Source organism: Tursiops truncatus, chromosome 2, assembly GCF_011762595.2.
Source record: "Tursiops truncatus isolate mTurTru1 chromosome 2, mTurTru1.mat.Y, whole genome shotgun sequence".
NCBI classification, from domain to species: domain Eukaryota; kingdom Metazoa; phylum Chordata; class Mammalia; order Artiodactyla; family Delphinidae; genus Tursiops; species Tursiops truncatus.
The window spans coordinates 85,791,753-85,819,154 of NC_047035.1; the positions used below are offsets into that span (position 1 = coordinate 85,791,753).

General features: G+C 37.1%; 1 protein-coding gene across 7 annotated transcripts in view; it reads right to left on the bottom strand.

Moving 5' to 3' along the window:
• UBR1 (ubiquitin protein ligase E3 component n-recognin 1) overlaps positions 1-27,402 on the bottom strand; it is a 166,798-nt gene that overhangs the window by 68,392 nt on the left and 71,004 nt on the right. For all 7 annotated transcript variants that reach the window (XM_073800837.1, XM_019935371.3, XM_019935370.3 and 4 more), the window contains 14 exons: positions 24,015-24,153; positions 22,769-22,831; positions 22,403-22,526; positions 21,988-22,095; positions 21,260-21,348; positions 19,601-19,699; positions 18,490-18,647; positions 13,806-13,905; positions 13,136-13,264; positions 8,518-8,698; positions 6,277-6,338; positions 5,674-5,784; positions 4,917-4,982; positions 4,556-4,657 (listed from right to left, as the gene is read on the bottom strand). In XM_073800837.1, coding sequence (XP_073656938.1) covers positions 4,556-4,657; positions 4,917-4,982; positions 5,674-5,784; positions 6,277-6,338; positions 8,518-8,698; positions 13,136-13,264; positions 13,806-13,905; positions 18,490-18,647; positions 19,601-19,699; positions 21,260-21,348; positions 21,988-22,095; positions 22,403-22,526; positions 22,769-22,831; positions 24,015-24,153 — 1,531 coding nt within the window. The remainder of the gene's footprint in view (positions 1-4,555; positions 4,658-4,916; positions 4,983-5,673; positions 5,785-6,276; positions 6,339-8,517; positions 8,699-13,135; positions 13,265-13,805; positions 13,906-18,489; positions 18,648-19,600; positions 19,700-21,259; positions 21,349-21,987; positions 22,096-22,402; positions 22,527-22,768; positions 22,832-24,014; positions 24,154-27,402) is intronic.

A 27,402-nucleotide genomic window follows, 5' to 3' on the forward strand; every position in this document is an offset into this window, starting at 1 on the left:
TCCCACCAAAAGACACAGATTGGCTAAATGGATACACAAACAAGACCCAGATATATGCTGTCTAAAAGAGACCCACTTCAGACCTAGAGACACATACAGACTGAAAGTGAAGGGATGGAAAAATATATTCCATGCAAATGGAAACCAAAAGAAAGCTGGAGTAGCAATTCTCACATCAGACAAAATAGACTTTAAAATAAAGACTATTAGAAGAGACAAAGAAGGACACTACATAATGATCAAGGGATCGACCCAAGAAGAAGATATAACAATTGTAAATATTTATGCACCCAACATAGGAGCACCTCAATACATAAGGCAAATACTAACAGCCATAAAAGGGGAAATCGACAGTAACACATTCACAGTAGGGGACTTTAACACCCCACTTTCACCAATGGACAGAACATCCAAAATGAAAATAAATAAGGGAACACAAGCTTTAAATGATACATTAAATGAAAAATTAAGATGGACTTAATTGATATTTATAGGACACTCCATCCAAAAACAACAGAATACACATTTTTCTCAAGTGCTCATGGAACATTCTCCAGGATAGATCATATCTTGGGTCACAAATCAAGCCTTGGTAAATTTAAGAAAACTGAAATTGTATCAAGTATCTTTTCCGACCACAATGCTATGAGACTAGATGTCAATTACAGGAAAAGATCTGTAAAAAGTACAAACACATGGAGGCTAAACAATACACTACTTAATAACGAAGTGATCACTGAAGAAATCAAAGAGGAAATAAAAAAATACCTAGAAACAAATGACAATGGAGACATGATGACCCAAAACCTATGGGATGCAGCAAAAGCAGTTCTAAGAGGGAAGTTTATAGCAATATAAGCCCACCTTAAGAAACAGGAAACATCTCGAATAAACAACCTAACCTTGCACCTAAAGCAATTAGAGAAAGAAGAAAAAAAAAACCCCTAAGTTAGCAGAAGGAAAGATATCATAAAAATCAGATCAGAAATAAATGAAAAAAGATAGCAAACATCAATAAAACTAAAAGCTGGTTCTTTGAGAAGATAAACAAAATAGATAAACCATTAGCCAGACTCATCAAGAAAAGAACGGAGAAGACTCAAATCAATAGAATTAGAAATGAAAAAGGAGAAGTAACAACTGACACTGCAGAAATACAAAAGATCATGAGAGATTACTACAAGCAACTCTATGCCAATAAAATGGACAACCTGGAAGAAACGGATCAATTCTTAGAAATGTACAACCTGCCAAGACTGAATCAGGAAGAAATAGAAAATATGAACAGGCCAATCACAAGCACTGAAATTGAAACTGTGATTAAAAATCTTCCAACAAACAAAAGCCCAGGACCAGATGGCTTCACAGGCGAATTCTATCAAACATTTGGAGAAGACCTAACACCTATCCTTCTCAAACTCTTCCAAAATATAGCAGAGGGAGGAACACTCCCAAATTCATTCTACGAGGCCACCATCACCTTGATACCAAAACCAGACAAGGATGTCACAAAGAAAGAAAACTACAGGCCAGTGTCACTGATGAACATAGATGCAAAAATCCTGAACAAAGTACTAGCAAACAGAATCCAACAGCTCATTAAAAGGATCATACACCATGATCAAGTGGGGTTTATTCCAGGAATGCAAGGATTCTTCAATATACGCAAATCAATCAATGTGATAAACCATATTAACAAATTGAAGGAGAAAAACCATATGATCATCTCAATAGATGCAGAGAAAGCTTTTGACAAAATTCAACACCCATATATGATAAAAACCCTGCAGAAAGTAGGCATAGAGGGAACTATCCTCAACATAATAAAGGCCATATATGACAAACCCACAGCCAACATCATCCTCAATGGTGAAAAACTGAAAGCATTTCCACTAAGATCAGGAACAAGACAAGGTTGCCCACTCTCACCAGTCTTATTCAACATAGTTTTGGAAGTTTTAGCCACAGCAATCAGAGAAGAAAAGGAAATAAAAGGAATCCAAATCGGAAAAGAAGAAGTAAAGCTGTCACTGTTTGCAGATGACATGATACTATATATAGAGAATCCTAAAGATGCTACCAGAAAACTACTAGAGCTAATCAATGAATTTGGTAAAGCTGCAGGATACAAAATTAATGCACAGAAATTTCTGGCATTCCTATAAACTAATGATGAAAAATCTGAAAGTGAAATCAAGAAAACACTCCCATTTACCACTGCAACAAAAAGAATAAAATATCTATGAATAAACCTACCTAAGGAGACAAAAGACCTATATGCATAAAATTATTAAACACAGATGAAAGAAATTAAAGATGATACAAACAGATGGAGAGATATACCAGGTTCTTGGATTGGAAGAATCAACATTGTGAAAACGACTCTACTACCCAAAGCAATCTACAGATTCAATGCAATCCCTATCAAACTACCACTGGCATTTTTCACAGAACTAGAACAAAAAATTTCACAATTTGTATGGAAACACAAAAGACCCCGAATAGCCAAAGCAATCTTGAGAACGAAAAACGGAGCTGGAGGAATCAGGCTCCCTGACTTCAGACTATACCACAAAGCTACAGTAATCAAGACAGTATGGTACTGGCACAAAAACAGAAAGATCAATGGAACAGGATAGAAAGCCCAGAGATAAACCCACGCACATATGGTCACCTTATCTTTGATAAAGGAGGCAGGAATGTACAGTGGAGAAAGGACAGCCTCTTCAATCAGTGGTGCTGGGAAAACTGGACAGCTACATATAAAAGAATGAAATTAGAACACTCCCTAACACCATACATAAAAATAAACTTAAAATGGATTAAAGACCTAAATGTAAGGCCAGACACTATCAAACTCTTGGAGGAAAACACAGGCAGAACACTCTATGACATAAATCACAGCAAGATTCTTTTTTGACCCACCTCCTAGAGAAATGGAAATAAAATCAAAAATAAACAATTGGGACCTAATGAAACTTCAAAGCTTTTGCACAGCAAAGGAAACCATAAACAAGACCAAAAGACAACCCTCAGAATGGGAGAAAATATTTGCAAATGAAGCAACTGACAAAGGATTAATTTCCAAAATTTACAAGCAGCTCATGCAGCTCAATAACAAAAAAATAAACAACCCAATCCAAAAATGGGCAGAAGACCTATATAGACATTTCTCCAAAGAAGATATACAGACTGCCAACAAACACATGAAAGAATGCTCAACATCATTAATCATTAGAGAAATGCAAATCAAAGCTACAATGAGATATCATCTCACACCAGTCAGAATGGCCATCATCAAAAAATCTAGAAACAATAAATGCTGGAGAGGGTGTGGAGAAAAGGGAACACTCTTGCACTGCTGCTGGGAATGTGAATTGGTACAGCCACTATGGAGAAAAGTATGGAGGTTCCTTAAAAAACTACAAATAGAACTACCATATGACCCAGCAATCCCACCACTGGGCATATACCCTGAGAAAACCATAATTCAAAAAGAGTCATGTACCAAAATGTTCACTGCAGCTCTATTTATGATAGCCCGGAAATGGAAACAACCTAAGTGTCCATCATCGGATGAATGGATAAAGAAGATGTGGCACATATATACAATGGAATATTACTCAGCCATAAAAAGAAACGAAATTGAGCTATTTGTAATGAGGTGGATAGACCCAGAGTCTGTCACACAGAGTGAAGTAAGTCAGAAAGAGAAAGACAAATACCGTATGCTAATACATATATATGGAATTTAAGAGAAAAAAAATGTCATGAAGAACCTAGGGGTAAGACAGGAATAAAGACACAGACCTACTAGGGAACGGACTTGAGAATATGGGGAGGGGGAAGGGTTAGCTGTGACAAAGTGAGAGAGAGGCATGGACATATATACACTACCAAACGTAAGGTAGATAGCTAGTGGGAAGCAGCCGCATAGCACAGGGAGATCAGCTGGGTGCTTTGTGACCGCATGGAGGGGTGGGATAGGGAGGGTGGGAGGGAGGGAGACGCAAGAGGGAAGAGATATGGGAACATATGTCTATGTATAACTGATTCACTTTGTTATAAAGGAGAAACTAACACACAATTAAGCAATTATACCCCAATAAAGATGGTAAAAAAAAAAGCAATTATACCCCAAAAAAGATGTTAAAAAAAAAAAAAAAAAGACACCAAAACTTTAAAAGTGATCATTTCTAGGAGGCAGAGTTTCATGTGATTTTTCTTCTCCTTTTTGTTAATCTATACACAGTCATCAGTCAGTATCTGCAGGGGACTGGTTCTAGGACCCCTGCAGATACCAAAATCCACAGATGCTCAAGTCCCTTATATAAAATGGCTAGTACAGTTGGGATTCTGTATCCATGGATATGGAGGGCCAACTATATTCTAATTTTTATAGAGTAAAAAGGATATATGTGTGTATATGTATGTTTTACGTATGTGCCTGATTTTTGGAGATATACATAAATAAATAAAAATCTTAAATATGATTAAAATTTTTTAAATAATATTTCCTTTGGAATTAATTTACTTATTAGTTTCTGTCACTTACCTGGTCTTTTGTGGATATGGTCTTGTTAAAAGCATCAGCAAGTTCATACCTCTGAAGTACCAGTAATAAGAATTTGTTGGGATCCATTAAAGATGCACCAATCTGTGAAAGAAATCAAGTACCATAGTTCTCATGTATTAAATGGAGAAACATTTTGTCTCTAGTAGGACTGTGAGAAAAAATTATAAGGTAAATCTGCAGAAGATAATGCAGTAGTCCCTTCTGCTTCTATGATACTATATTCATTTCAACAGTGAGAAAAATTTAAGTGAAGTTAACAATAGTTACAGTATCTTCGCTTATTATAAGGAACCTAGGAAGGAAGGTTAACACAAATATCAGAGGTAATTTAAATAGGTACCTGAAGCATAATGATGTCTTTATCATACATTTCTTCTCTGCACTTAACATCTTGGTAATAAAACACCTATAAAATAAAAAGGAGAACAGAAGCTAAAAGAATCATTTTATTTCAAACAGAATTCTTAAAATTTTCTCTAAACTAGAAACCCCAAGAACTCCTTTGTGGCAAAAAATAAGCTGTAAATCTACAAATCATTTTAAGGGATTTGTGAGGATGAAGTGAGAAAATACGGCATGAAAATAATTCAGAGTTAAAAATGCTCTATACTAGTTATTACTCTCAACATGCGTAACAAAAGAATTTACTTCCCTTAAGTTTAAAATGCACACTTCAATAAAGTAAACCAATTTCTACAATCAATCATAACACTATTTTTCTCCCAAGTGGTATCTTTACAAGCCCTGTTTCCCCACCACTTAGGAAAAGCACTTCTCCTTATTTGCTCTACAACAGAGGGAAACAATGCCCTTCCATTAAGACTGGTGGTGGGAAGATTACATGTTCCCAAGTAATCTTCAGAAAAGACATATATTGGGATGGTTCCTGGTACTACTGGCTTTCACCTAGTCTACCCACTTAACAGTATTAAAGGATAAATGTCTATATGGCCACTAGAACTTTCATTTCTGAGTTTATATAAGAGAACACAAAACAAATACTCAGGAAAATCCAGGGACACAAAGTAAAACATATAAAAGAAAAAACAAGCAGAAAATGAACACATTCATAGTGTGAACAATAGGCCTTGCCATACCTGGCTAATGAGAGACAGCCCATTTCTTCGCCACATCTCAGCAACAACCTGGGCAACCAATACCAGACAACGCAAAGGATATTCCACTAGTACCTCTACTTGAAAATCCTCCTGAAACAGAGTGAGATCAATTCCATTATATCCCAGAGGGCTTGAACGTTACGCCACTATACATTGCTCAGTTTTCTCATCTGTAAGACTGAGGGCTTGAACTAGATGACTCCAAGTCCCCATGATTTCAAAATGTTCTTTTTCTTCCCACTCAACCAAGAGGTATTTAGAGGGGACTTCCCTGGTGGCGCAGTGGTTAAGAATCTGCCTGCCAATGCAGGGAACACGGGTTCGAGCCCCGGTCCGGGAAGATCCACATGCCGTGGAGCAACTAAGCCCATGCACCTAGAGCCCGTGCTCCACAACAAGAGAAGCCACCGCAATGAGAAGCCCTCGCACTGCAATGAAGAGTAGCCCCTGCTCACCACAACTAGAGAAAGCCCACGCGCAGCAACGAAGACCCAACACAGCCAAAAATAAATAAATAAATATTTTTTTAAAGAGGTATTTAGAAATAGAATATAAGCAAATCAACATTTAACAGTCACTTACAAAAGGCACAAATTCATGCAGTCTTGAAATAGCACCCAGCCTGCTTAAACGCACATGAAGACCTAAAGGTTAAAAAAAGATAGAGAAAAATGAGAAAGCAATAAACCCAGCTGATTTGTTTCCTAGTTAACTCATCAAGTTTGAAAACTTGTGAAATTTAAACATACGTTTATTGAGTTTAGAAATGACATCTCAGAATGCAAACATTTGATTTCTAATTTTGAAACACAGTTTTACTAACATATTTAAGATCCTACATTGTACAAGGTGTGCTTATAAATTATATAAAAATAATATTCTGCCTCTTAAGAAATTATTCTCCTCTTAGCCAAGCATCAAAAGAAATAAAAACTTATAAACAACACAGTCCTACTGTATAGCACAGGGAACTGTATTCAATATCCTGTGGTAAACCATAATGGTAAAGAATATGAAAAAGAATGTATATATACATATAGCTGAGTCATTTTACTGTACAGCAGAAATTAAACACAACATGTAAATCAACTATACTTCAGTAAAATAAAAACAAATAAAAACGAATCTTGGTATTTCTTTTTATAAAAATAGAAGTGACATAAAATCATGTCAATTATACCATATACAAAAATTAACTAAAAATGAATCAAAGATCTGAACACAGGAGCTAAAACCATAAAACTCTTAGAAAATAACATAGGGAAAAGGCTTCATAACATTGGATTTGGCCATAATTTCTTGGATATGACACCAAAAGTACAGGCAACCAAAGGGAAAATAAATGAGACTACACCAAGTTAAAAACTTTTGTGCATCAAAGGACACTATAAAGAGAGTGAAAAGGCAACTCACAGAATGGGAGAAAATATCTGCAAACCATATATCTGATAAGCAGTTAATATCCAGAATATACAAAGAACTCCAATAACTCAACAACAAAATCTGATTAAAAAATAGACAAAGGACTTGAACAGACCTTTCTCCAAAGAAGATATACATATGGCCAGTAAGCACAGGAAAAGATGGTCAGTATCACTAATTATTAAGGAAATGCAAATCAAAACCACAAGGAGATACCACTTCACACTCATTAGGATGGCTATTTAAAAAACAAAAAATAACAAGTGTTGATGAGGATGTAAAGAAATTGGAATCCTTGTGCTTTGCTTCTGAGAATGTAAGATGGTGCAGCTGCTATGGAAAACAGTATGGTGGTTCCTCAAAAAATTAAAAAGTAGAATTACCTTATGATCCAGCAATTCCACTTTATGGGTATATACCCCAAGAATTGAAAACAAGCACTCAAGTGCATATTTGGACACCTGTGTTCATGGCAACATTATTCGACAATAGCCAAAAGATGTAAGCAATGCAAGCATCTACTGGAGGATGAATAGATAAACAAAACGTGGTATATATATACTATGGAATATTATTCAACCTTAAAAATGAGGGAAATCTGACATATACTACAACATGGATGAACTCTGAGGACATTATGCTAAGTGAAATAATCCAGTTATAAAAGGATATGAGTATGATTTCACTTATATGAGGTACCTAGAGTAGTCAAGTCATAGAGACAGAAAATCAGAGACTGTAGGGAGCAGGGAATGAGGAGTTATGTTAAATGGGCACAAATTTCAGATTGGGAAGATGGAAAGAATTCTGGATATAGATGGTGGTGATGGCTGTACAACAATGTGAATGTACTTAATGTCACTGAACTATATACTTAAAAAATGATTAAAATGGTAAATTTTATGTTACATATATTTTACCACAATTAAAAATATAATTATGTACACTTATACAAAGTTGTTAAAAGAAAAAGACACTGACACGGTCGATTTACATAGAAATGCAAATCAAAGGATGATTAAAGAAAATCTATGATTTCTTTCTTTTAGTGGTGAAAGGAACAGTGACACAGTGAACACACTGGTGCAATCAGGAAGAGAAGAGGGTGAAAAAACAGCAACAAGATTTTCCTACATTTACATTTGGTTAGGCGATAAATTACCAAGTTAGTCCTTAAGTATATAGTATAAGGATCCATTAGTTGACCAAGATAACAAAAAGCCCAGGTAGCACCCTTAGATGTTCTGGTCACAGCTCTTTGAAGGATAGTGACAGCTTTTAACTGCAGTAACTGATCCGAGTATGTCTGTGCATACTGAGAACAAAAATAGTACTGATTCTAATATGAATATCTAGAAAACAAAGCTAACAGAAACATGCAAAAACCAAATAAACACTCACCAGCAAGAGTCCTAGAGATTGGCAGATGTATGCTTACAAGATCTTCAGATACTCTGTAGGATTTAGTTTCCAAAGTATGACCACACAATTGTACTACTGTTTTGCTACTAGATTTGAAACTTGTACTGCACCTCATCACAGCTTTATGACATTCTTTATAAGCCACCAGTAAGAGTTCCTCCTAAAAGGAAGATAAAAATGCAAATAAATTGACAAGTTATCTACTTTATTACATCATTCAGTATATATTTACTAAATACAAGCACAAAATTGTTTGACGTGTTACTAGAGCTACATCAACAGGATCTGCAAACCTGTAGGAAATATTATGACAGTCAGACAGACACACATACACACACAATCAAAGTAAAAAATTGTAAGCCACATAAATGGTATAAACTAATAACCTTAATAGGGCAAAAAAAAAAAAAAAGAATCACAAACGACTGGGAATACTTGTTTGCAAAAGTAGCTTTTGAGGGGCTTCCCTGGTGGCACAGTGGTTAAGAATCCACCTGCCAATGCAGGGGACACAGGTTCAAGCCCTCGTGCAGGAAGATCCCACATGCCATGGAGCAACTAAGGCCGTGTGCCACATACTGAGGCTGCGCTCTAGAGCCCACAAGCCACAACTACTGAGCCCACATGCCACAACTGCTGAAGCCCACGTGCCTAGAGCCTGTGCTCTGCAACAAGAGAAGCCACTGCAATGAGAAGCCCGCGCACTGCAACAAAGAGTAGCCACCACTCGCCGGAACTAGAGAAAGCCCGCGTGCAGCAACAAAGACCCAACATAGCCAAAAATAAATAAATAAATAAATTTTTTAAAAAGCTTTTGAGTGGGGTTTGAAAGAATATGCAGAATTTAAGTATGACGGGAAGATGGAGAGATGGTAGCACTGTAAGCAGAGATACAGAATAAACAAAGAGAAATAAGGGGAAGTAATAACTCCTGTTCGGGCAATGGAAAGGAATAAAAACTAGACAAATCAAAGGGTTTATGGACAGAATTAATTAGCAATTAAACTGGAAATACGCCTTGCGTTGCCATGTAAAGCTGAATATACTGATACTGTCTGAAGTGTAATAATGTAGTCAACATATTGCTTCAAGAAGGATTAGTGGGTATCACTGAAGGTAACAGATTGGAGACAGTAGTGTTAGGAGACAAGGAAACCAACAGAAAGTTTATTACTAAGTTAAGTGTAAGGTGATAAGGGACTCAAACTAGGGTGGGGGCAGTCAGGGCAAAAAAGAATAAACCCATAGGAAATAAGTTAGGATTATAAAATAAATTTAGGATAAGGAAGACTCAAATCTGGGTGAGTATGGCAGGGAAATGAGTCAAAGGTCACTTTTTAAGAGTATTTCTTACTGATTGTATCTTAAAAAAAGGAATTCTATAGTTAAATAAATTTTGGGAATATCTCTCTTAGAAATGAGCACATTAATTTTTTTTCTTTAAATAAATTTATTTATTTATTTAGTTAGTTTTTGCTGTGTTGGTTCTTCGTTGCTGCGTGAGGGCTTTCTCTAGCTGCGGTGAGCGGGGGCTACTCTTCATTGACGTGCGCAGGCTTCTCATTGCAGTGGCTTATCTTGTTGCAGAGCACGGGCTCTAGGCACATGGGCTTCGGTAGTTGCAGCACGCAGGCTCAGTAGTTGTGGCACACGGGCTTAGTTCTCCATGGCATGTGGGATCTTCCCAGACCAGGGCTTGAACCCATGTTCCCTGCACCGGCAGGTGGATTCTTAACCACTGAGCCACCAGGGAAGTCCTGAGAACACTGATTGATCAAAGGGTTTGAGAAGTTCAGTGGCTTAAAAAATCATGTTTGATTTTGTTCAACCTAGCATTTCCCGATCTTACATGAACATAAAACTTTCTCCCCCCATCAAAAGTCTGTTAACATCTAACACACAGAACACAGTGGCTCTCAGATTTCCTGTATGGATGAACGTATGAATCATGGTGTCATGAACAGAATAAGGGAGTCAAGAAGAAAAAATGCAAGCTGGAAGTAGAATGAAATGATGACAAATCAATTTAATATACTCTGAGTTTGAAATGCAAATGTAAGATCCAAGCAGTAATGTGTAGCACACAAACAGAAGTGATTCTATAGTTTGGGAAAGTTATCTTACGAAGTTTTAATTGGGGTGGTAGAAATAAAAGATCTGTAAGAAAAAGAAAACACTGGGGAATGTCTTATTTAGTAGGCAGAAGGAAGTGAGGGGAAAAAAGGCAATCATTGATTGAAAATGGGTAATCAACAAGAGAAATATTAGGATAAGTAAGTTTGTGAAAATCAGAGGGAAGGAGTTTCAAAACGATGAAGGTTCTCAAAAGAATACAATGTTACAGACATTTAAGGAAGATGGGGGACTTAGAAAAGACCTCTGAATTTGGTTACTGAATAGATCCTTTGAAAGTTTTTCAAAAAGCAGCTCCTATCAATTGGTAAGGGCAGAAGCCTGGCTCTAAAGAAGTTTTAGAAGCTAAAGAGTGGCGACAGTAAATGTAGATGACTTCAGGAGGTTTTGCAGATGTCAACATGAACACCACACTCTTTGACCTCGTCTCCAACAATTAAGCATGCCCTTCATAAAGACGAGGGGAGCCAAAAAATATGTGCTGTGGTAGTTGCTGGACAATATTTCCTGTCCTTATTGTTCTATACAGCTGCTGTGCTAGATTAAAGTCTATTGTGTCTGTGAGCGTGACCGCCACTCTGAACCCATGACCAATGGCTGGTGGTGGAGCAGATGAGGAAAAGAGAGAGATAAAATACAGTTCATGAGGTAGCAATGACAAGTAAGGGGGCTTTTATTCTCATTGTTCTTAAGAATAGGACAGTCCTGTGTGTTTACAGGCAGATGAATGAAAGAGTGGGAAATACCAGAGGAGACAACTGAGGAAGCAAACTCCAAGAAGAAGAAATATAGGTTGGGACCAAGAGGCTAGGTAGAGACATCACTTTTAGAAAGAGGAAAATGAAAGAGACCAATAGTGAAGATATATATAGAAACTCAGTGAATTGACTATAGTGAGATGTACAGAGAAACTGGAGAAGATGAAAGAATTTGACTTAGATAATGTTAATTTTCTCAGAACAGAAATAAATGAGGTCATCTTCTCCAAAGGGAGTCTGGAGTAGGATTACGTGTTTAAAGAGCATTATGGTCTAAAATTATTGCTTAACGAGGGGACTCTGCTGGAGGTCCAGTGGTTAAGAATCAGCCGTCCAAGGCAGGGGACATGGGTTCAATCCCTGGTTGGTGAACTAAGATCCCACATACCATGGGGCAACTAAGCCCGCACGCCGCAACTACTGAGCATGCAGGCCACAACTAGAGAAGACCACACACTGCAAAGAGGAGGACGCATGCCACAGCAGAGGATCCCACATGCCACAACGAAGATCCCATGTGCCGCAACTAAAACCCAACACAGCCAAAAATAAAATAAATACTTTTTAAAATAAATACTTTTTAAAATAAATAAAATAAAACTATTGCTTAAGGAAAAACATTAGTTCTATATTTTAAAATTAATTTTCTTGGACTTCCCTGGTGGCACAGTCGTTAAAAATCTGCCTGCTAGGGGCTTCCCTGGTGGCGCAGTGGTTGAGAGTCTGCCTGCCAATGCAGGGAACATGGGTTCGAGCCTTGGTCTGGGAAGATCCCACATGCCGCGGAGCAACTGGGCCCGTGAGCCACAACTACTGAGCCTGCGCGTCTGGAGCCTGTCCTCTGCAACAAGAGAGGCCGCGACAGTGAGAGGCCCGCGCACAGTGATGAAGAGTGGCCCCCGCTCGCTGCAACTAGAGAAAGCCCTCACACAGAAACGAAGACCCAACACAGCCAAAAATAAATAAGTGAATTTATTTAAAAAAAGAATCTGCCTGCCAATGAAGGGGACGTGGGTTCGAGCCCTGCTCCAGGAAGATCTCACATGCTGTGGTGCAACTAAGCCCAAGCGCCACAACTACTGAGCCTGAGCTCTAGACCCTGAAAGCCACAACTACTGAGCCTGCATGCCACAACTACTGAAGCCCACGCGCCTAGAGCCTGTGCTCTGCAACAAGAGAAGCCACTGCAATGAGAAGCCCGCACACTGCAATGAAGAGTAGCCCCCGCTCGCCGCAACTAGAGAAAGCCTGTACACAGCAACGGAGACCCAACGCAGCCAAAAATAAATTAATTAAAAAATAAATAACTAAAATTAATTTTCTTAATGGTTTAACTCACATAACAAGGCTCTTGATTGAATTAATATCTACACCCCTCCACTGTTGGAATATTTAAAAGTCTAGTCCTAATTTTATTATTAATATTCATGTCCAAGGAAATAAATTTATCAATAAATAATTTATTAATTGATTAGTGTGTGCTGTATTTTTTAAACTCCACTATTCCCAAAGGTAAATGGAATGCCATGGAGCACATTTTCTAATTAAGTGTAAAAAACTACAAATTTAATAAGATAATTCAAACATATAAGAAACTATTTAAGCAATAAAACTTTACATCAAGGAAGTTGCAGCATAAAACTATACTATTAATAACAATCAGAACACTTAAAAAGGCACGGATCCTTCTAACAAATTTTACTTACATCACAAGCGCACCACTCTTGGAACATTAGTAAAATGTTCTTCAATTGCATCTGTATAGCAATGGCAGCCTCCCAGTCAGGATCCACTTCTATGTGTTGCCCAACCTGTCTTCTGATTTCTTCCATTCCCTACAAGAAAAGAGTGGTTAACATATACATATGGGCCCTCTTTCTTTGCTCTTCCACTGGCAAAATATAAAATCATCAGGATTTATATTCATGTATGTGTAGTTTTTTAACATAGCTGTTACACTAGGTCAGAACGCACGGGTTCAAATCATAACTCTGTCACTTTTCTAGCTGTATGACCCTGGTCAAATTATTTCTAAGCTATGATTCCCTTATAGGTAAAAGGGGGATAATAATAGTAACTACCTCATAAGATTGCTATGAAGCTCAAAAGAAAATGCATGAAAGTGCTTACTACAGTTATCACATGGTAAGCATAAATAAACATTAATAGTAACAACTGCAGTTAACTAAGCTATTCAGAAAGATCTATTAAAGCAGAATCAGTGAGGCAGTGTTTAAATTTTACTTCTATTTTGCTAGATTTATCCTTTCTCAAATAAAAAACATAATTTGCTCAAAACAAAACAAAACATTAAAGATTGGGGTTAAATTTTTTTAAATAAATTTATCTTACTGATGTACAGAAGAACTATCATACCTGCATACAGGTAAGAATCTTCAAAAAAGATCTAAAGCCTTCAAGGAACTGCATTCTTAATCTTTCCGTCCACACTGCAGGCTTGCTGATCAGGATATACCTATCATTTCAAGAGACAAAGAAACATTTCACTTTCCTATTTTGGGATAATTTTAAGGTTCTCAGGGCTATAGATAATGTTGATTCATCAAAATTATGAATTCTAATTTCTTATAACTCTAGGCAGTGCTAGAATTACACCAGCAAAATGTGAATGCTCTACCTATGAGAGGCAGATGTCAAAGCTAAGCCTGACTTCTCCACTCAAAAGTTAGTCTGATTAAGTGAATCTAGCCTGTCACAGCTGGACAACCACAGTACAAATTTTCTAGAACTGTTCATACCCTTCACCCAAAGGACCAGTTGAAATCCCTTCAGCCTCAAAATGCATGTCAAAACTACATGTGCATGATGTATGCTGGTTGTGCAAACTATTTCAGAATATTTTGTAAGTTATAAAATATTTTTGTGCATTAAAATGACACACATTTTCCCCTAAAGCATGCAGTCATGAGAATTATAGTAGTTTGGCCTGAGGATTCAATACCTTTGTTACTGCTGCTCAGTATGTAATGACTAAAGATTTGTACAACTTTGTGTGACTATTCTGCACTGGTTCCCAGAGCCATTCATTCCTGCTACCTGATTTCAGTACCATAGATATACTACCGCTGGTGGATCAGGAAATTTGGAACAGACTTCCTACCTCCAGGCTTTCTTCGCCCAGAACCCAGAAGAAGGATATAAGCACCTATGTCATCGTGGCTTACATATCAGAATGTATTTGTTTCATAAGATAAACAGACCCATTTTAGCCTATAATTTACAAGACCAATACTTCTTTTGGCTGTAAAGACAATGGCTGTTTTCATATCCAGTGGGAACATGGTTTATCACAAAATAACTTCTCAGGAAGGAATCATTAACAATTGTTAAAAATTATTTTGCACTCAGTCAACCAAAATCAATTCCTATTACACACCAGGTATCAGGAACATAAACACGAACCAGACACCCTACCCTTGAGGTTCAAAGTGCAGATGGGAAAACAGATATGTATACTGGACACTGTAATCCAATGTTAAGCTCCCAAAAAAAGGGCACAAAGGAAGTAATGCTGAACATAAAAGACATGGCAAAAAGATGGAGGAAAAATTAGTTTTATTCATAAAGATAGTAAGGATTGTGGTTTCATTTTCCCTTTCTTTAAATACCCATTAATATGTTGAAAGTTAAAATACAATCATCAGGGGCTTCCCTGGTGGCGCAGTGGATGAGTGTCCGCCTGCTGATGCAGGGGACATGGGTTCGTGCCCCGGTCCGGGAGGATCCCACATGCCGCGGAGCGGCTGGGCCCGTGAGCCATGGCCACTGAGCCTGCGCGTCCGGAGCCTGTGCTCCGCAACGGGAGAGGCCACAACAGTGAGAGGCCGGCGTACCGCAAAACAAAAAACAAAAAAAAAACAATCATCAGGACTTTATCAAAGAAATAACTTTGAAATATACTAATTACATTCTAAATCTTCCTTTTAAAGTAAAAAAGACTAAAGTTTAAACTCTACCACAATGAACAAATGGCATCAAAGTTTGGCTGTTTTCTAGAGCACTGCTACTCAAAAGGTTGGTTCACAAACCAGAAGCATCAGCATCAACTGAATCTTTAGAAATGCAGAATCTACTGAGTAATAATCTGCATTTTAACAAGCTCCCATAAAGATTTGCATTCATATTAATATTTGAGAAGCACTGATCTAGAGAAGAAAATTTACATTTCTAGTTTCACATAGTTCATGCCTGACCCCTGTAGGAGACCTAGGAAGTAAAGAAGATGTAAGAGATAGGAAGAAAGGAAAGAGTAAGGAAGGAAAGGAAAAGAAAAGCAGTCTGCAGATAAAAATAGGTGGTAAAAGCAGTGGAAGGAGAGGGTGGGACAGAGTAGGAGAGGAAGAGGGTGACTTGCATTGAGAATATGCTATACTTTTCAGAAAAAGGAAGGAATAAGTTAGAGTAATAAAAGGACAATATTCACTTAACAGAACCAAGGTTCAACTGCATCTCTTTTCTAAGTTTCATTTCCATAATATCCCAACAGATACCTTCCATAGAGTGAGTGACAAATGAAACTAAATTAATACAGGTGTATTTATTTAGAATGAGAGAGGTAATAATCCCTTCCTTCTACTACACAGACCTCAGAGTACTGTGTTCATTTCTTGGCATATACCTTAAGTGGTACACAGTCAACTAAAACAGCTTCAGTAGAGAAGGACAATAATGTAGAAGGAATTTTAAATATGAAATGGGTATATTTAAAGAAAATGATGCAACTTAACATAAAAAAGAGTTGTCAGATATGCCTGCTGTCTTCAAATACGTCAAGTTAAATGAGCACGGAGTTGCTCTGAATGGACAAAGGGTGAGCTAGAGCCACATAATGAAAGCTACAAAGACAGATTTCAATATAAAATAAACTTTCTAAAAGTTGGAAGGGGCTACTCAAGGGTTAGAATGCACTGCTTTGAGAGAATGAAAATTTCCTGAGGCAGGCTGAACAGAGCTTCTGCTAGGACCAATAAACTTATTTCATGCTGAGGTACAGTCAGATAAGTAGTATATAAAGTGAGACTATGAAGAGCTACAAATTCTGGAAGAATCTGTACTTTATTCTAGAAACAGTTAAAAGGCATTAAGTATTTGTGGTTATTTCTAACTGATTTAAAAATAAGCAGGGCTTCAGGAAGAAGTGGTGAATGAGTAAGTATATGAGGAAATAATAAGAATGACTACAAAATTTCTACAATGAGAGACTGAGAAATGGGGTTCAGTAATTATTTGTTAAATGAAGGGTATATCTGATTGGTGCTTTAGGCCAGGTTTCAGAGAAGGCTTTGTTGTTGTTTATGTAGTCTGTGAAGCTACATAATGTAGTGAAAGGAACATGAGTATTACAGATAAATAGCGTTAGGCTCAAATCCAAATTCTGCCACTTACTAGTTTTGTGACCTTAGGCAAATAATTATAATCTACAAATAAAGATATCACCTACCTTATGAGAATGTTGCAAGAATAAAATGAAGTAAAATAAGTAAAGCTTCTTAGCACATAGCAGTTACTAATAAATAACACAGGACCCTTGTGAGAGTGAATTACACGAGAAGTCTAACACAATATCTGCATATCAGGTCCTCAAAAGACATTAATTTTCCCTTCTCCTTGTCATTAGAGATATCTCTACTTATGTAAGGATGTAGGAGAGCAGTTGTGAGCATCAGATGAGTGGGAAAACTTTAAAATTACCTTCCCAACCAGGGACCCTAAAGTTTTACCATAGGGGTAAGTATCTAGGGATGCATTAACTCTAAATTATTTACCACAGAGAATAATTATAGTCAGAGATCCACAAAATAAAATAAGACAAAACAATGATGTGATTATGCACTTCTCTGGATAGAAAAATAACTCTGTTATAAGAATACTTCAGAGTAATGAGAACCACAGAAAGAGATTTTTCCTATACAGTAGACCAAAGGAATGATAAATACACTGATTTAACACTAAACTTTAAGTACTGCCATTTGGAGTTTTTGTATATTTTTTGTTTGTTTTGCATATTGTAAATTATGCATAATTTGTGAATCACACTGGCTAAATGGCAATTCACTACTGAACTCATCACCATCTCAACTTGTACTGAAGATATAACATAACTATTTACTGAACTTTAAAGAAAGAATTACATGTCATAATCATGTTTAGAAATTGCAGAATTTGAAAGGGTCTGGAAACATTTTTCTGAGTAATATCAAGGATCCAATGCATAGTTCCAGAAATCTGTCAAATGTATTTTTCTAACTAGAGTAAACTATTTCTAGGTTGGTTTAGAAACTTGTTTCCAGCTCTCTATACTTTACATGGTCACTAGAAGAAGTGGACAAAATTAGAATGATTTTATTCACGTAGGGACTAGAATAAGTAATCATATATATCTTAGAGCTCTTTTTTTAATAGTGAACTAAATGAAACATTTTGTCTTAATATATTCTTAAAATAATTAAGTTTATGATTTATTGAATACTTTATACAGCATAATCCTTATAGTAGTCACCATCTATTTCTAAAAAAATTAGAAATTTATTTCCTTTTAGGTCCAATGATCCCAAATATGACCTATCATATGATTCCAACTTTACTTTAAAAGGAAACTCCATTTCTTCAGGGAGAAAAACTTAAGAAACCCCTGATGAATACTTGGTCATATGTATGAAAAAGGAGTTAAAAAAATTCACATCAACAAGATCATCTGAAACTAAGCACAAAGAGACTATGCAAGAGGGGCAGAACCAAAATACATGAGTGGAAGTGAGTGGAAGGCATGGTGACCATGATGGAGATTCATTTGGTGACCCCAAGAGACCCTAAGTTCCTGTGAGAGGCCCTTCCTCAGTACCTTCTTTACTGACCTGATTTTAACTCTATAAGAAGCCTTCACTTAAAACATTTATTGACATCACAGTAACAGTTCTTTGTCCTTGCCATCATTATAAAGATTCCAAGATAACCAAAAGGATCAGATGTTTATATATAGGACAGAATAAACACAACTGTGTTTAACAGGTACCCTCACCTTTTTACTCGAACAACTTACTTTAGATCACATATTACTGCATATACTCTTCCCAATTTGTCCTGGCTATAACCCTGGAAGTTGAATTTATTGTTCCTATCCAAGTACTCAGGCAAAACTTCCAGCAGAGTTTCAGTGATGACAGAGATAACATTTTGCTCTTCAATAAGATGTCGAGCCTGCAGAACATGTGAAGAATATTGTCTTTAGTATTAACTCATTATAGTATGGACTTTACTTATTTATTCATTTGGTTGGTAAATCATTTTGAATAAATGTTTGTTGAGCATCAAACATACTCCTTAGTCTCACAGGATAGCAATTTCTGAGAAATTATTTTCTAAAAGTAAAAATTCCCTACTCCTCAGCAACTAGAAAACACCTGTCTGAACACCCCAAGCCCATTACACAGGTTACACAGTATCTGTGTAACATTCATTTACATGAATGTTTACCACTGTTAATCACACAGTGAGCAAAGCAGAACAAACAGATATACTTCAGGCTTCTGTCATATATATTTTCTATTCTGACATCTCCCCCTTAAGCGCAATCCAATTTCTCTTCCCCATTCTTTTCTCTGGCCTTTGAAAAGAGAAAGTAGGAACTTTCCAGAAGAAACAGGAAAAGTAGCAGGATAAAAAGGAAGCAGAATCCTCCACCCTCCTCCTCCCAGGCCTATGCAGCTCCATCTCATGCAAATGCTCAACAGTTATACTCTCCTCCTGTTTTGTTTTGTCTTACTCTATTCCCCCACCCTCACAATGATTTAAAAAAAAAAAAACCTAAAGAACAAGAGAATAGCACACAAAAAAATTTTTGGTATTAAAAAGGCACTGTTCCTAAGTTACTCTAGACACTGAGAAACCATCCCTAGGTTTCACCTGCAGGAATAAGCACTTTTGGACCAAGGTAGTGCCATCACTCCCACTCCACAAATTACCTAGCCCTTGGGTATCATTAAAGCATTTTCACGTGCAGATACCACTGAAGCATTATTCAATTTTCCACGTGTAATTAGACCAGCATAGTGACTCAGAAATTGTTTTAATTCAATTCAACACTAACTAAAATTCTTAAATAATAAAATAAATATTACTTAGAAAGATTGCCAAGACTAATTAATACATACCAAAGTAGGAACAGTAAACATCTGAACTGAGAGTGCGGTTATAGAGATACTTCTGTCATGATCATCACTGATATAGTCTTTCTGTAGCTGCTTATAATACTGGAAGATAAAACAATAAGTGGAGAAGCAATTATAAATAAGTACTGAAAACTTTTAAAATCCCAATTTTAACAGCTGCTATATTTGTTCCTATGTATAAAATGGCAAGTAGTATAACTCCTATTTATTAAGGGGAGATACTATGGTCAACAAAAATTTACTAGAGAATAACAAAAGACTGAATATGAATTCAGCTACCCAAACTAGCATAGTTGGATACTGAGAACTATTTTTAAAAAACACAACAAACACACACACACACACACACACACACACACACACACACGTAAAAATCACAGAGGACTGCAAAGGTGTAGTATATACTTTCTCAAACAGAATCTGGGGCAATTTTTAGCAGATTTTACCCCAATGGAATAGGGCAGGGACTATATTGAAAGTATTTAAAAGCTGATATGACCCAGAAAACCAACCATCAGATTCAACCCAGCCTTAAACAGAATGGATGCTGGCTGTACATAACTTCTTATACATACTGGTGCATACCAGCTGAAAATCAATCCTGATATCTTGGGAGAACAAAAATAATAATACATCCAGTCATGCATCAAGCATCTATTATATGTAAGCACAGTGTTAGATCCCTGACCTACATATTTAATTTCAACCATTAGAATTCATACAAAGTTTAAGAGGTAACCATGGTATACAGAAAAACATCATATAAGGAGGGAGAACTGCTGTTGTATAAGGAAAAAACTTCATTTCAGATCACAGATATGGTCCAATATTCTATCTCTAATGAGTTTTAGAAGAATAGAGTTGATAATTTGAGTTGTCATCACCTTTAAAGAAACCAAATGTCTTAGTTGCTTTTAACAATCTACTTATAAAATCCAGGAAGTGCAGGTATCTTATCCCATAGTATCATTTGCCTATGACAATCATTATTTCACTCTCTGCTTCCAATTCCATCCTGGGTCTACCTCTGTCCTAAGTTTTACAGAATTTCCTGCCACTCAAAATCAGAGTAAACTAACAAGTATTTACTGGATACCTCTGTATAAGGCAAAGCAGAAGGTTAAAGAAGTACATGTTCTAACTAGTCTAACTTGAGAGAGAGAGAGACAAAAAATATAACAATATAAGGGATATACAATAGATCAATAAAACAATATTAAAAAGCTATAAGATTTATCTTTATATTCTAGCCTCAAATAGTTAAGTATAACTCTTGCCCATCAGATATCTGCCTCCTTTTAGCATGTATATCTGTTCCTTTTCCCTGCTATGCCTTTCAGCTAGTCACTGCTCTTGTTATAATTTTACTAACAAATGATTAGAAAAGATAAATGTATTCATGAATGTGATAACTTCCTACTGCTTTTTCTAGGCAAACAATAGGTCATTTTCCACCTATCTCCTCTCTCAGACTACTGTTTCCATACTACCAAACGTGAAAATAAATGAACTTTTTGACAAAGAAATGAACTATAAAATTAAATTCTTACTTCATAATTATCCCCTTTGTTTCCATTATTTCACTTACAAAAATGGTTTTCTATTTCTATTTATTGATATCTATTTATAAAGAGCAATTACCTTCACAAATTCCATAGCAAAGAATTTTTTGTATTCCATCTCCATAAAAAAACTGCTGAAGATCAATTCGTGAAGGATCTTACGGGCACCTATACATCATATTTTAGGGAGGTGGGAGGAGTATCACCAAGGCAAAAAAAACATTCCAGCTATTAGTAGTGGCAGAATATTATAAAAATATTTCACATGCTAATAGACCTCAAGGACTCAAATGTTAGTGGCATTTATTGCATTAATATTTAATAGCTAGAATTTAAAATACATACATGTAATGCCTTTCCCCTCTTTTTCTGTACCCCTCTCACTCCTGTACCTTACTTCATCCTACTTCTCCCACCTTTCTCCATTCCTTTTCATTCTGTTTCACTAAAGACTATTCTTACTCTGTACTTTCCCTTCTCCATCCCCTTTAACCTTTCTCTCACCTTTTACTTTTGGTTCTTCATTTAAATTTTAAAAATGAAAATTAACATAGCTTTTATAATGGCACTACTGCATGAATGCATACATACTCTTTTTACTGGTTCTGAGTAAATGAAAAGGCACTATAATTAAAAGGCAATATCCCGGGGTTTTAACACAGAATACATAGATTGGTTAACCTCACCTTCAAAGTATAATATCTTATCAAGTTCACTGATTTAATAAACAAAAGAGATTAAACTCCACTTTAAGGTCTTAATATTCCTCTGCTTCATGGCAAGAAGCACAAGTAAAGATCTACCTACCTTTATAAAGCTTTGCATCCCAAAGCATTAACCTGCTTATGAGACAGGGATTCTCAGAGCCAGGTTCTTCTCTAAGGCATGCTTGGCAAAAGATCTGTCTGAAGTCACCTACAAACAAAAAAAGTCATATAATTTTTATTCTTAAAGTATTTTCTCCCAAAAGTACATTTCCTATAATAACATATGAAAAGACTAACAGTAATCATCCTACACTTGATATCAAGAATTATTCTGTCAATATCAAAGAATCAAGAGCCAATGAAACATTATTCACAGCAGCTGAAATGCAATCCTGAAAATAAGCAAAATGTATAAAAACAAACAAAAACCATTTTATTTTATACTCAATGACATTTGTGGCTATTTAAAAAGACAATAGTTTATGAAAAATAAGAAAAATAGGCTATATACTTACTTGAATAGCTCATAATTTTATTCATCCAGGACCCCAGACGCAAAGCAAATTTCTGATGAGCCATAACCTCAGAGTGTAATACTTCTACATGAAGTGGATGTTGAGAGACATTTTCTGAATGACTCTAGAAATGAAAGGAATATTAAAAACAAACTAGTTTTAAAATTTTTGTTGTAACTAAGTAATCTACTCTTCAAAAAAAGAAATCATATAACTGTTGCAGTTCCAAATCTCTGGGTCTAAATGTTCCAATCTTATCTTTACTTAGGATGTCAAACCACTTCAACAATATAATTGTTTTACTTGGGCTCTTGTAATGTGCATTCCTCTTAAAATTCTCTCTTTGACTCTAATTCAGAAAATTACCTTTATATCTTCCTTTGCTTCCTGGCAAGCAGCAAAAGCACCTGCTTTAACAGCCCGACGGCCCTAATTATAGACAAACATGAGAATTAGGTGGTAGTAGATTGACAATCCCAATCAATAAGTAATATAAAGCCCAAAGACCCAATAAGCTCTTAATTATCAATCATTTGTTGACTGTCTAAAAGTCCTAAGATTGACAATACCTAGAAGATAAACATAAATGTTTAGCAGCTTTATGTAGCTTCAGAACTTTCAATACCACTAGTGGAGAGTATCTATACTTTAGGATTCTAGATTTCCTGCTTGGCAAGAATGTCAATTATTTACTTATTGTAGTATATTCTATTTCTATCAGATAATAATAAGTTAGGTTTACTAAACTCCTATTATATGTCTTAGATAGTTTTCATGAGTAAACTTAAAATTCTTCATCATGTGTTCCATATCACACTTTTGGTCCACTAGTGGGTTAGAGGTATGGCCAGGATATTGATTCCTCAAGTCCTAGAATCACAATGCTAATTACTAGTGCCATGATGTTTCTTCTACCATCTTACCCTCCTCTTGAGGGTAGGGATTAGGTTAATGTTCCTTCTGCATACCCGAAGAACACATTTTGCTTTGGATGGGTGTTAAATAAAAGTTGAGCCATGTTATCAATATTATTCTAAAAATAGTTTTAATAGATGATGTTAACTAACCAACTTCTCATAATTCATGCATTTATTCATTCATTCAATAATTATAGAAACAGACTGAGGTTGAGCTGACATTCTTTTTTTTTTTTTTGGCGGTACACGGGCCTCTCACTGTTGTGGCCCCTCCCATTGCGGAGCACAGCCTCCGGATGCACAGGCTCAGCGGCCATGGCTCACAGGCCCAGCCGCTCCGCGGTATGTGGGATCTTCCTGGACCGGGGCACGAACCTGCGTCCCCTGCATCGGCAGGCAGACTCTCAACCACTGCGCCACCAGGGAAGCCCGAGCTGACATTCTTAACTACTCTTTGCCAAGTATATTCAGTAACTTTCTAATTATTTAGAACAAAAGAGGAAAATTAGTCATCTTAAACTGTTAAACACACACAGAAAAATCAAGTTTCAACCAATTTACTTAGGCTATAAAGGATAAATGAAGAGGGTGGTTGTACCTAACACAATACTAAGGCACTTGGCAAGGGCCAGTCAACACCCAATTTCCAGGAAGCTGATGAAGACAGCATAATAATTCAAATGACACTCACGAACCTCTTTGTCTATGGCAGTGGTGTGCAACTGTGCCTCTGCGAGCTCACAGTCAAGAGCTCTTTGTAGACTGTATATGACATGGTCATATGAATGGTGTTCATCATTGAAAAGGACACAGTAGTAGCTATCATTTTTCTCTCTGTTTTAAAAAAAAGATATATATTCAGACACTGCAACAAATAAACAAAGGAAAACATGAAATACAGGCTAAAATAATATATGCCATGTGATGAAGCAGCACCATGTAGTTTCCTACGTATGGGAAAGTACCTCTGTAATACTACTATAGGAGGTGATTTTAAGTGGTACAGTGCCATAAAATTTAAAAACCCTGACAAAAGTATTACCTTTTCGATGTTTGTCCCCCAATTTTTCTAACTTTCAGAATTAAAATATTATTCTCAGTAAGTGGCAGTATGTCTTTAACACCATTCTTAAATCTTGCTAATCTCCCACTTTGACAAAAGGAGACAGGCCTCAGGCTCAGAACCTTCAAGCAGGCAACGACAGACAGATTTTATTAACATTTAGTTTTTATTTAACTTATTTCTGTTTTTACCTTCTATTTATTTTAAGTGATACTGGTTTTATAGCACATTTAAGTTTTTTTAAAAAAGGTATATAGATTTAAAGTGCCAGAACTACCATTTGACTGAGAGGCCTTAGACAAATCACTTAAGCATTTAATCTTGCTGAGATGACAGTAGCTTTTCCACCTCTAAGAAGAGTATAATATCTACATTTGAGAGTGGTGTGAGGATCTTATAAAATACGTGAAAATGGCTGTCATGGGCTACACAAATGTCAGAAGTTATTATCAGTTTTAAACAGTTTATAATAACCTTTCACTAAATACTCAATTGATCCTCATAACTCTAAGAGGCAGCTTTTCTCAGGCCTCTTATACCTTAGGAAATAGAGGCTCGAAAAGACTTCTCTATGGTCCCAAAGCCAATAAGCAGTGAGAATTAGAACTCAGATCTGTGAATTTGAAGTCCAGTGCAGTCTACATACATGACCACACTCAAGCAACCCACCCTTTTTAGACAGGCATATTGCTAGTATTATGTTTACCAACACAAAGTTTCTTAAAGCATTTAACTGATGCTATCAAAATATCTGAAATTAAAACCTTTGTGGACACAATCTCTGATGATCATTATTTTTATAAACAGTTTATGGCCCAGCAAAAGTCAAAACAATACATTTAATGTTTTTAAAAATTGAAATTCTTAATTCTCTCTCATAGAATAATACAAATACACCCAATAAACTAAAAAAACTGTACTTAGGTTTGTGAAACTCCTAATATTACTCAGGTAGAAAAATTCCTACAAGCCCCAAACTGTATTTCATATCAGGTCTAGAATTCTCTTTTGCATTTGTAAATTAAGAGCAAATATTACTGTCACTAAAAGACATATGGTTGTTAGAAATTGCTGGGTTTTAGCTAAAAAAAACTGTTAAGGGAATTACCTTGTGGCGCAGTGGTTAAGAATCTGCCTGCCAATGCAGGGGACATGGGTTCGAGCCCTGGTACGGGAAGATCCCACATGCCACAGAGCAACTAAGCCCGTGTGCCACAACTACTGAGGCTGCGCTCTAGAACCCACGAGCCACAACTACAGAGTCCGCAAGCCACAACTACTGAAGCCCATGCGTCTAGAGTCTGTGCTCCGCAACAAAGACAAGCCACTGCAATGAGAAGCCCATGCACCACAATGAAGAGCAGCCCCCGTGCACCTCAACGAAGAGCAGCCCCTGCTCGCTGTGACTGGAGAAAGCCCGCGGGTGGCAACGAAGACCCAATGCAGACAAAAATAAATAATAAATAAATTTTTAAAAAAATAACTGTTGGGGCTTCCCTGGTGGCGAAGTGGTTGAGAGTCCGCCTGCTGATGCAGGGGACATGGGTTCATGCCCTAGTCTGGAAAGATCCCACATGCCGCGGAGCGGCTGGGCCCGTGAGCCATGGCCGCTGAGCCTGCACGTCCGGAGCCTGTGCTCCGCAACGTGAGAGTCCACAACAGTGAGAGGCCCGCGTACCGAAAAAAAAACACAAAAAACTGTTAAATCCCTACACCTGAAATAAATCTAGATCCCAAAGCACAGGGCAAAGGGCTATTTCCTTATTCCTACCATCAAATATTTAAAATTTTTTTTAATTAATTAATTTGGCTGCGTTGGGTCTTTGGTGCAGTGTGCAGGCTTCTCATTGCGTTGGCTTCTCTTGTTCCAGTGCATGGGCTCTAGGCGCACGGGCTTCAGTAGTTGTGGAACATGGGATCTCAACTGCAGGCTCAGGGCTTCCCTGGTGGCGCAGTGGTTGAGAGTCCACCTGCCGATGCAGGGGACATGGGTTCATGCCCCGGTCTGGGAAGATCCCACGTGCCGTGGAGCGGCTGGCCCCTGAGCCGTGGCCGCTGAGCCTGCGCATCCGGAGCCTGTGCTCCGCAACGGGAGAGGCCACAACAGTGAGAGGCCAGCATACCAAAAAATAAAAATAAAAAAAAATAAAGTGCAGGCTCAGTAGTTGTGGCACATGGGCTTAGTTGCTCCACGGCATGTGGGATCTTCCTGGACCAGGGCTCACATCCATGTCCCCTGCATTGGCAGGTGGATTGTTAACCACTGCACCACAAGGGAACCCCCATAAAAATATATTTTTTTCTTTTTCTTCTTTTTCTTTTTTGTTTTTAAATTAAATTTTATTTTTTATACAGCAAGTTCTTATTAGTCATCCATTTTATACACATCAGTGAATACATGTCAATCCCAATCTCCCAATTCACCACACCATTCCCCCACTCCCAGCTGCTTTCCCCCCTTGGTGTCCATACGTTTGTTCTCTACATCTGTGTCTCTATTTTTGCCCTGCAAACCGGTTCATCTCTATCATTTTTCTAGGTTCTACAGTTATGCGTTAATATACCCTATTTGTTTTTCTCTTTCTGACTTACTTCACTCTCTATGACAGTCTCTTGATTCACCCACGTCTCCACAAATGACCCAATTTCGTTCCTTTTTATAGCTGAGTAATATTCCATTGCATACAGGTACCACATCTTCTTTATCCATTCGTCTGTCGATGGGCATTTAGGTTGCTTCCATAAGCTGGCTACTGGAAATAGTGCAGCAATGAACATTGGGGCGCATGTGTCTTTTTGAATTATGGTTTTCTCTGGGTATATGCCCACTAGTGGGATTGCTGGGTCATATGGTAATTCTATTTTCAGTTTTTTAATGAACCTCCATACTGTTATCCATAGTGGCTGTATCAATTTACATTCCCACCAACAGTGCAAGAGGGCCCCCTTTTCTCCACACCCTCTCCAGCATTTGTTGTTTGTAGATTTTCTGATGATGCCCATTCTGACTGGTGTGAGGT